Consider the following 11,144-nt stretch of genomic DNA (forward strand, 5'->3'; position numbering starts at 1 on the left):
TGCATTCCCTACTCATATGCAGTGGTTATATGATATAATGTTCTATTTAAGTTCAGAGAAAATCAGATATAATATTAAAGGTAGAAAGTTTCAATTTATGAAATTATTGGGCCCATTCTTAGAATTTTTTATAATTGAAAGAATCAATAATTATTATATGTTCCAGTAATTATTTGTTCTCCAGGGGTTAGGCTAAAGTGCATAGCCTTCATAGTTATTATCTCTTTCTGATTGTAGTTTGTGTATTTTTGCAAGCAGTAAGAATTTTAGTGCATCTATCTGTTGTACTTATGTTGGTGACAATAGGGTGCGATCTGGATAGAGTTAGCATCTCCAACACAAAATTAACCAAAATCTTCACTGAGCCTTTGCCAAAAGATTGGACACTGATCCAAGGAGATGATCAAGGGGCTGACAATCAACTTGATTTAAAAAAAACAAGATTTGGTGGCATCTTCAGTGAGGTGCAAAGGCAATGAACGTGTTAAGGGAAAGATTTTTAGTGTGTGAAGCGATAATGCTGCAGCTGTCTGCCAGTCGAGTGAGGTGAAGCAGATGCGGAAGGGAGTTGTACATTTTGCGTGTTTTGAATATAGATGCTATGATATCATTGAAGAAGTGCCCGCTGGTTGAGGAGGTTCTGGAGAAGAAACCCATGGGTTTCCACATGCGGTAAGGAGTGAAAAGGAAGTTGAACTTTTTTCATTGTGGATGCAGAACCATGTTTCTTTATCACATCGAAGACTGGACATTGCAATGGCTCTTGTCGCTGGTGCAAGGCTATCGGCGCGCGGCACACGGTTGCCACGGTAACGCCCCGGGTGCTTCCCATGACGCGGCCACGCTCGAGAGCAGCGGCGTTCTTTTAAGCGCAAGTCTCGCGATACCTGGTCCTCTTCTTTGGCCGCTGTCAGCCTAGGTCGGTGTCCGTGTGTATGGCTGTTGGCCGGTTCTGTCGAATTACTGCTCCAATTTGCTCGATACGAGCAGGGAAACGGCGGGGATAGGGCGGTGGGTGTGAGATGGTTGGGATTCGCGTGGTTGAGCGGCCGGATGGCCGCCGTGACGAGGATTATTTAATGTGAGGGGATTTGTATGCGGCTGCTCGAACCGGGCCCAGACGCGGGCTTGTCCCTGGACCGCGCTCTTCCTGAACGGGTGGCATCTGCTGCCCATTTCCAGGTGGCAGGTAACCAGCCCCTGCGAGTGCCCTTGATCTCTGCAGGCCGCAATCTCGCTGTGGAGGTGGGTCCCATTCTAACAGCCCCAGCGTTCAGCCGCAAACTGTTGCACGTTTTGTTTCAACTCCCACCCCTCTTCAGCGTGAATGAAACGTCTCGCTGTGGACACGCAGCGGCCTCCTGCTATTCACTCACCACAGCTGGTAGTGCGGGCTGCCTAATGGCCTAATCGGCTCGGTGACGACACCCGAAATAAATGGCTAATGGTGACTTTCTTTTCTCTGTTTTAGTAATAGGCCATGTTTAGCAGTAGCGCCAAAATAGTGAAGCCGAATGGCGAAAAGCCAGATGAATTCGAGTCTGGCATTTCCCAGGTAAGTCCTATCATGTAAGACGTTGCAGCGTGGAAGACTTGAGATGTAAATTGCGTGGAGTATTCAAAATATTTAAACAGTATCTCAGAAGAACTATTCAGGGCTCGCAATATTTTGCTGAAGACTTGCCTTGCTGCTCATTCTGGATTGCAAAAATATCACTGGTGCCTTCAACACTAATCTAAAACCTCCACATGAGTTAGGGGATAATTAATAGACCTGAGATGATTTGATCAACTCTTCTTCCCCGCCCCCCGTGATTCCTGAAAGCTAACCTGTAATGTTAACTTTGTCATTCCCAAGTCCCAATATGGCCTCTTCCTGTTTTGGTATAGCACCCCAATGACCTCAAATTTGATAAAATTCAAATGATGCCCACCTCTGCTCTCATCTATTTATATCCAATTCATTTGAGATCTTTTGTCAGTTGGTACTGTTAAATGGCTCCCTTTGACTATCATTAGTTGTCTCTTGAAAAGACAAGAAGCTGTATTTGTAAATCAGCACCCACTTTCTCCTTTCATCTGAGATCTTTTGCTCCTCTTGCTGTTTGCTTTTGCTTGATATCCTCCAATTCTGTTTCTTTCCTCTGCTCCAGTAGAAAAACTTCAGGTGAAAGTCACTGTTCATGCTCACTTTGATTGTGACAAATTTGCAGCTTTTCAGACAATACTACACTGACTTGCAGCAGTGCCTGTCCTGTAATCGGGATGGGGCCACATTTGTCTGGTCCATTCCTGTTTATTTGGTTGTAGCTAGAGAATCATCAAATAAGGACCACTTTTGCAACAAACACTAACCTCAGCTGAGAAAGCAGCATCCATGGAATCACAGGGGTGGTTGACAGAAATGCTGCAGGAACACAGCTGGTATCGCAGCAGCCAAAGGAAGTAAAGATACATAACTGACATTTCAGATGAACCCTACTTTAAGGTACATGTATATTTACTTCCTTTGGCCACTGCAAGACCAGCTGATTTCCTGCAGCATTTCTATGGTTTTACTCTATCACAGTGTCTAGACTTTTGTGTTTCACCTCGAGGTGTGGTTGATGTTTCAGATTGAGATTCTGCATCTTGACCTAGAATTTTGATAATCCTTTTTGTCTACATAGATGCTGTTGGGCCTTCTGAGGTTCTCTATCTGTCTCTTGTGGTTTCTTTTGTATGTTTACACTGTTCAAATAGTTTTGTTTGGTCTTTTTCCATTTACATTTTTCCTTTCACTTACATTGACCTAAAATTCCAACAATCTATTTGCATTTGATAATGCTCAACTTTACCACTTTACTGTTCTCACTAAAATGAGTTTGGAGAAATTTTCCCAAACAAATTACTTTTAAATTTTTTTTTGTTTCCTTTTAAAATGCTCTACTTCCTTGACCATGTGGATGCAAAGTATTGTTGCTACATTATGGGTTATGTCCAAGTGGAAATTGTGCTGATGTAGAAATGTTTTAAAAGGAATTGGTTCTCCTTTAATATTTGATCATTGTCTATTAACACAATATTGAAAATGTCAATAATACTATTTCATCTTGTATTCGTAGGCTCTTTTGGAGCTTGAAATGAACTCTGATCTGAAGGCGCAGTTAAGGGAATTGAACATTACAGCTGCTAAGGTGTGTTTTGAACATTTCTTTGACTTGCTATTTTTTATCTTGGTGTAGGATGGAATGTTTCAGCATTGTACATGTGTCTAGAGAAAAGTTTCTCAGTTCAGTATCCCTGCAATCTCGCGCTCTCCAACTGAATACATTTTAGTGGTTGCAAATCCATGCCAGTGACTCATTGGAAATTGTCATACTGTCATACTTGGTCTCAAATCCCTTCCTCAAACAGTTGAGAATCTCATTAAAATGTTAATATATCATTCTTTCTCTTCTTTGCATCCTGGTTAATTTGTATTCAACTATATCTTACTTGTAATATAGTCAAGACTTGTGTTCTTACTAAAGATTTCCATTTTGGATTTGAATTGAAGCCTGTTAAACTTTCACTTTAAAGACCAGCCAAAGTTCAACTGAGCTTTCTGGTAAAATCCTTGTTCAATTATTATTTTGTTGGAATTATATTTTTAATGGTTTTTTTTTTAAGTTGTCTTAATTTTCAGTTGCTCCATTATTACCTTGAAGACATGATTCACTTCTGAGCTTTTTGGTTCCATCCTAATGCTTGATGGGGAGTTTACACCATTTTTTCTGTTGCTCTCTTACTGAATAAGTTTCTAAAAAAAATACTTTCTGCATTAGATGGGTTGATGAGTGAGTGATAAGTGAGAAAGATTGAATGAGAAAAGGATGTGCAGTATCCATCCTGTGGTCCAGATAATTCGGTGTGGTTAACTCTGTAGGTTTTATTTTACAAGTGGTAGTGTCACAATGGATAATTCTTCATTTTAAGTGTTTGGAAAATTGTGAAGTGGATGGATTGTTTTGGATATGTTAATTTTGATTGAACATCTTGTGAAGTGGCTTTGAATGTTATTACTGAAAAGCAAATTGTACATCTGGTCATAAAATCTCTGTCCTTAATGTTTGTAACTAATTATCTTCTAAGGTATATATTTTGATTTTATTTTAAATACTGGTATTTAAAAGAGAAAAAAAAGTATATAATTTGAGGATCAATTTGCTTTTAATTTAGGAAATTGAAGTTGGCAGTGGCAAAAAGGCAATCATCATTTTTGTGCCTGTACCTCAACTGAAGTCCTTTCAGAAGATCCAAGTTAGACTCGTACGTGAGCTTGAAAAGAAATTTAGTGGTAAACACGTTGTCTTCATTGCACAGGTAAAATGTGATTTTTGAATATAACAAAACTTTTTGTTGTATGTTGTGTATTGACTTGTTAACTTAAGCATTGAAATTGGTTTGTGCACAGAGGAGAATTCTACCAAAGCCAACCAGAAAAAGCAGAAACAAGAATAAGCAGAGGCGTCCCAGAAGGTAAATGATCATTTTGTGCAACATTGCAGTTGGTTCTGATGGTGCATATGTTTTGGCACATCTGTGGTACATTAGGATGTTTTTTTTTAAAAAGCTTATAGAAATTGTGGGTCAGTACCCAAAACCAATTGTGGGTCACAGAACAAAGTATGAGTATATTTGGTGTGCACTCAAGATTTTGGTCCTAAAACTGTTTTTAATTTTTAGTAGAAATTTAGTTGGCTTGATGTGCAGGCTTGATGTGCAGACCTGTTGTAGAAGAGAAAGTGAATGGCATCATTTGCAGAGCTTGTTCAGAGCTGGAGCAATGGCAAAATTAAAACTTTGACATCTTACATAATTAAAAATAGGTTTAAATATTTGACCTTGTCAATGCAGAGATGGTTTTAAAAATTTGGGTTGTGACGGTGTTTCAAGAATATACAAGTTGGAAATAAAAGCACAATGCTGGAAAATCTCAGCAGGTCAGTGCCCTTTATGTAGCAAAGGCATCATAACTGATGCTTCGGTCTTGAGCCCTTCATCAAAGTATGAGAAAATGCTGGTGAGCATCAAAATAAAGGATTGGGGAGGGGGGAATGGCAGGGCAGGAAATGATAGGTGGAGAAGGGAGGTGGGGTGGAATGGCAAATTGGGGAGGTGGAAGAAAAAGCAAGCAGGTTTAATGGAAAGCAGTGAAGTTCATTTTTATGCCATCTGGCTGGATGGAGCCCAGACGAAAAATAAGGTGGTGTTCCTCCAATCTCTGGATGGTCAGGGTGGGATAATACATGGACAAGCATGAGCCTCGGAGTGTGACCCACAATTGAAGTAGTTGGCCACTGGGAGGTGGCTGTGGTTGAGGACAGAGAGAAAGTGCTGAGTGAAGTGATCTCCCAATCTGCAACCAGTCTCTCCAATGTAGGGAATGTCACAAAGAGAGGTAGAAATGCTGTGTATCAGCTCACTTTCTGCCTTTAGAATCTTGGATATTGTGGTTGGGAGTAATTTGCGGTAAGTAAAAAGTATGAAGTTTCTGCGATCTGTTTTAAAACTTCTGTCAGGTTAACCAAGGAAGAAATGTTCTGGCTTCAACCATTCTTGTTGGACTATTGTTGAGTATTCACAAATCTGGATAAGATTTGAAGAATTTTTTTTAAATTTAGACATATAATATGGTAACAGACTGGCCCACAATCCTGTGCTGCCCAAATACCCCAATTATTCTACAACCTCCATATGTTTTAAAGGATGGAAGGAAACTGGAGCCAGAGAAAACCCACAGAGACGGAAAACCTACAACTCCTTGCATCCAGCGCCGGATTTGAACTTGGGTCGCTGGCACTTTAATAATGTTGCACTATTTGCTACACTAACCTTGCCTGCTACATTTGAAGTTATTTTAAAATCATGTCACATAATTCACTGTTTTGCAGTGCAAATATTGCAACTTTTAAAATTAAAATAATGGTAGGTGGGAACAAGCTTTCCTTCTTCCACTCACTGGGTGTTCATCTTCAGGTTCCTCTACCTCATTGCTGATGGTAGCTTCATGAAGAGGACATGGTGAGGGTCCTTTAGGATAGAGGCTGTTTTCCTAAGACCACTTCTTGTTGATGACCTCGATGGAGATGAGACTGATGTCCTGATGGTGTTGGCAGAGTTTGCATTTTCCAGTTTTTTTTCTTGTCCTGTGCATTGACACCTCCATTCCAGTCAAAATGCTCTCCATGGTACACCTGTAGAAATTTGCAACTCTTTAGTGACAGCAAATCTCACATTTCTTGCAAAGTATAGCCACTGGCAAGCTGCCTTTGTGATTCCATCAACATGGCCTCAGATCCCCAGGAACTTGAAGTTCTTAATGTTTTCCACTGTTCACCCCTTGATGAGGACTGGTTTGTGTTCTCCTGTAGGCCTCAAAAATTTGGTTATTTAAAATTCATCCAAAAAGTTGTTGGTGAAGCTACAGCTTTCATAATGCTGGTATTGCCAACACCCAAGAGGAGCCAACACATAGTCATAATTCTTGAATTAACAAGCAGTGGACAAAAGATGGAATTGATGCTGTCTCTGTCACTGTTTCACTTTAAAGTGTTCAATGATGAGCCAGTTCTTCATGACTTCATATCTATGAAGTTTGTTGGTTTTAAGATTTTATTTTAATTTTCAGTCGTACGCTGACGGCAGTACATGATGCAATTCTTGAGGACCTGGTATTCCCGAGTGAAATTGTGGGCAAGAGAATTCGTGTGAAATTGGATGGAACAAGGCTCATCAAAGTCCATTTGGATAAGGCACAACAGAACAATGTAGAACATAAAGTGAGTTTAACTTGCTGCATTTTGTTTGAGGAGACATATTATAAAACTTTGCTCTTGAAAATCCTTTGAGCAATTTTGGCTTCACTATCTTAGCTATAGAATATATGTATGCATTGAAACCCCTATTGATGCTTTAATATTAATTTGGAAATTTTATACTAGCTTTTTTTCCCCCAAAAGGTTTCAGTCTTAATATTTATGGTTACTATGCTTTTGAGTTCTTTTCCTCGATATTATTTACTTTATTCCTTTTAGAACTGAATCATTAAAAAAAAAACTTTTTAAGGTTTTCAAAATACATAAAAACAATACATCAAAATAATCTAAACATAAACCCATCCCACCCTCAGCATGCTCCGCAAGGGGAGCCAAAAAAAGTAACAAATACAGAAATAAACTATAAAGTATCTTAACATATTTCCAACCCCATACAAATCAAATGAGATGACCACATTTGAACAAAAAAAGTATAATTATCATTCAAATTATGTTATCTTTTCCATACAAATACCAAGATGCCAATGAACTATATTTACTTCTACATCATCTTTCCAAGTAATCGCTATATTTTTCCGTGCTACTGCCAATGCTAAACGAACAAAAGCTATCTGAAACTTGTCCAACCCCAAACCAGTCAATGAAACAGTGTAACCCAATAAAATTTCAGGATCTAATGGCAATTTAATCTTAAATGATTTTTCCAAATATACTATTAATTTTTTCCCCAAAATGGTTGAACATTATCACAAAGCCAAACTGATTGCAAAAATGTTCCAACATATTGTCCACATCTAAAACATAAATCTGAATGACTAAATCCATATTTTTTCATTTTTTCAGGGGTCAAATAAAACTGATGCAGAAAATTATAATTAACTATACTATAATCTTACATTAAGTAATTTAGTCACCCCATTTTGACACATAATTTCCTAATCTTCCTGAGGTATATCATAAGATCGATCCCCTTCCCATCGATTTCGAGATTTATTTAAATTTGACTTATCCTTACTATCCTGTAACAAAGCATACATATCAGAAATAAAACCCTTTTTTGGCGATTGTGAAATCAAAAATTCAAATTTTTAAAATTTAGACATTATCATTTATTTTCCAAAATTATCCCTAACGAATGTCTAACCTGATAATACACAAATAAAGAACTCAGATGTTCCAAATTTTTCTCTAAATTGATTAAAAGAAAGAAATTTCATAATTGAATGTACATTATAAAATAATAGCTAAAATATTGGCGAATAGATTTGTTAAATATTTGCCTCAGTTAGTACATGTTGATTAAGTGGGTTTTATTAAAAATAGATATGCTTCTGATAATATTCTTAGAATGATAACGTTGATCAATGCATCGAGTCAGCAACCCAACCTACCAATGCAATGGTGGTCACGCTTGATGCGGAAAAAGCATTTGACTGAGTTGAATGGAATTTTTTATTTAAAGTGCTAGAATAATTTAAATTTAGACTGGTTTTTACTGGTTGGGTTAAGGCCTTGTATAAAAAGCCAGTTGCCAGGGTGGTGACAAATGGTCAAACAACTTCATCATTTAAGTTAAAGCGATCAACACGTTAAGGTTGTCCATTGTCGCCAACCCTGTTTGCATTGGTCATTGAGCTCAGGCAATAAGACAAAATTGTAATATTAAGGGGATAAAGACTGTAGATAATGAATACAAGATTAATTTGTTTACTGATGATGTATTGATTGACATATCCAGAATAATCTCGAAAATACTTGCAAGAATGTTTGGAGCAATATGGTGTACTATTGGTATAAAATGAACTGGATTTTTGAACGTGTGTTTTTTTTTAAATTTTGTCTTTGGGGATCTTTATATTTTGAAAGTCAGCTGATGGATGTCCAACTTTCTGGCAGTGGATATAACGGATGGATTTTAATGTCAGCAGAGGAACACAATGGCTCACATCATTTGTGCTGAACATGATGCCCAAATTAAACTAAAACTCTGCTTGCATGTAGCACCTATCTCTCGATTCCATGCTGATTCATATCTGTCTAGAAGCTTCTTAAACATCACTTTTATATTTGCTTCCACCACCTCCTGAGGCAACTTGATTTGGGCATCTACCACTCCTTTCTTAACATCATTTTTAAATGTGTACAGGCAGTTCCCGAGTTCTGTGTCTGGGACCTGTCTCAGTCTCCAAGTCAGAAATGTCATCTTTCATTAGTTAACCATATTATATTGCTGTACATTTACTTGCTTTAGTTTTTTGATTAATCATCCAAATGCTACTAGTATTTAAAATCATGGAATATATACCATAACCAGTCATGAATGAAAGCCGTGAACATTTTAATAGTAGCTTTTTAAAAAAAAAAGTTTAGGAGAATTTGTCTGAAGCTAGTTTGCCTAAATCGGGTTATTTTTTTACCCAAGGAGCTCCTGTACTTGGGTTGCTCATCAATTGTTTCAGAGAAAACTGAGTCCATCTTCTTGTGCCTAATACTCTGTGACCCAGGAAACATTGTAGTGAAGAGTTTTTTTTTAAAAAAAGTCCTGACTCTAAATGTTGACTTCATGTTTTTTTTCTATTGTTTCCCAACATCCTAGTGGAGCTTTTCTGCACTGTCTCCCAGGTCTTCACATCTTTCCTGGTGTGTGGCAAACTGATCTGCACACGGTACTCATAAAGATATATTAAAGTATAGCTGCAACATAACTTTTTGACTCTTGAACTCCATGCTCAAACTGAAGGCAAGCTTGCCTTTGCCATCCTATCCACATATTGCCACTTGATGGAGCAAGACACTGTACAGTGTATCAGTGCTTCCGAGGCCATCTGCTGAACAGTTTCTTCTTGTACTTGACTTGAAAAGTATCACCTTGCAGTTGTCCATATTAAATTACATCTAATTTCTTTGGCCAATTTTCAATTGATCATTATTCTGCTGTATTCTATGACAGCCCCTTTCTCACTCTTTAAAATCTCCCCGCATGTGTTGACTTTGCCAAAACTCCATACATCAAAAAATGAAGTGTTTGAATCGTTGTTGATGGAAACTGATTTAATTCCAGAGTAAAATATCTGAAGACTTTTTTGTTCTTTGAAGTATTTGCAGATAGATTTTTTTAAAGTACTAATAAGCAGTGTTTTAGTATTTTACATAACTCATATTTTCAAAATTCTTAAATATTTTATTGATAGGATCTTTATGACCAATTTCCAAAATTGAAACTTCAAATTTCAGTTCTTAATTTTAAATGAGTTTGTTGAGGGATTCGTTCCCTCAAGCAGGATGGTTGTGTTAATATGTAGAAATGCTATCTTTCTATGATATGAAACATTAATTCTGCTAAGTATAATGCATGCAAGGCTTTCAGATTTTTGGATGCTTGGAGCATTTGATTTATGAAAGTATTTTGCAACATTTCCTGAAAAGAGTATGGGTTGTTGGTGTGTTATGAAGACTAGATTTCATTGAGTATCTGCATCATTGCAAAATTGCTTTGGAATTTGGCTTTGGAGGTTGTAAGATGTAAACTTGGTTCTGAATTTCTTGTTGCTGCACATTATCCCAAAGGTTTTTTTTTCCCCCTGTATTCTTCAAACCTCACCCTTTAGCTCTTTCCACTAAACCATAACATTGGGGTTTGGTTTGGTGTAGTTTTATAAAAGTATTAAACATAATTCCAATCTGACATTAAGAATGGTATCTTCATGTAGTGTTGCTGTAACTGTATAACAATTGAAAGTCTTCAGAATTTGAACAAGTTTTTAACCATTTGATATTTTTAATGTGCATTTTCTTTTCTTCCCACAGGTGGATACATTTTCTGCTGTATACAAAAAACTAACAGGCAAAGATGTTGTATATGAATTCCCAGAGTTCCAGTTGTAAATTCTGCAGAATGGTTTAAATAAAGCAAGCATTTGGTCATAACTTGTTTTTTTTGGATATTGCTGTTGTGTTTTGTGATGTTGCTGGCTAAAAATATTGGGATAGTTTTGTTGAACTTTATTCTCTTTGCTGCACCAAAAATCCTTAGTGTGCTGTGTACAAACTTTCTTTGATCAGTTTTGGATGATGCTTAAATATTTTAACATGCATTATGTCACACTTGCTGTTTCGGCCCCACAAGGATAGTCATGTACCTGATGGTCTTCAAAACTTGGAATATCACTTGAGGATTTCCCTCTGCTATGGTTAAATGAAGCATAGTGTAGTTGCCAATTTCTATGCAAGCCTTAATCATTATACAGTTCTTGCCCCCATCTGCTAGTGATTTGTGATTTCTCAAATGGTTTACTTCCAACTCTAACACTGTTCTGCATTCCCTTTTCAATTATTAAGAACTTC

The 11,144-nt window shown here is 37.3% G+C and overlaps 1 protein-coding gene across 1 annotated transcript; it reads left to right on the forward strand.

The window, feature by feature from the left end:
• The first annotated feature begins 896 nt into the window (after positions 1–896).
• On the forward strand, positions 897–10,727 carry rps7 (ribosomal protein S7). Its single transcript, XM_069886201.1, has 7 exons — positions 897–919; positions 1,472–1,555; positions 3,105–3,176; positions 4,201–4,344; positions 4,436–4,500; positions 6,653–6,803; positions 10,608–10,727. The coding sequence occupies exons 2-7, from the start codon at positions 1,481–1,483 to the stop codon at positions 10,683–10,685; spliced, it is 585 nt and encodes a 194-aa protein (XP_069742302.1). The 5' UTR covers positions 897–919; positions 1,472–1,480; the 3' UTR covers positions 10,686–10,727.
• The last annotated feature ends 417 nt before the right edge of the window (positions 10,728–11,144 follow it).

The sequence above is a fragment of the Narcine bancroftii genome, chromosome 6 (assembly GCF_036971445.1).
Source record: "Narcine bancroftii isolate sNarBan1 chromosome 6, sNarBan1.hap1, whole genome shotgun sequence".
In the NCBI taxonomy this organism is placed as follows: Eukaryota; Metazoa; Chordata; class Chondrichthyes; order Torpediniformes; family Narcinidae; genus Narcine; species Narcine bancroftii.

Bases quoted from the DNA above. Each gene is read 5' to 3' on its own strand.
- rps7 (XM_069886201.1), top strand. From the start codon at position 1,481: ATGTTTAGCAGTAGCGCCAAAATAGTGAAGCCGAATGGCGAAAAGCCA. The intron at 3,177-4,200 runs GTGTGTTTTGAA...CTTTTAATTTAG, and splicing joins TGAACATTACAGCTGCTAAG to GAAATTGAAGTTGGCAGTGG. The intron at 4,345-4,435 runs GTAAAATGTGAT...GTTTGTGCACAG, and splicing joins ACGTTGTCTTCATTGCACAG to AGGAGAATTCTACCAAAGCC.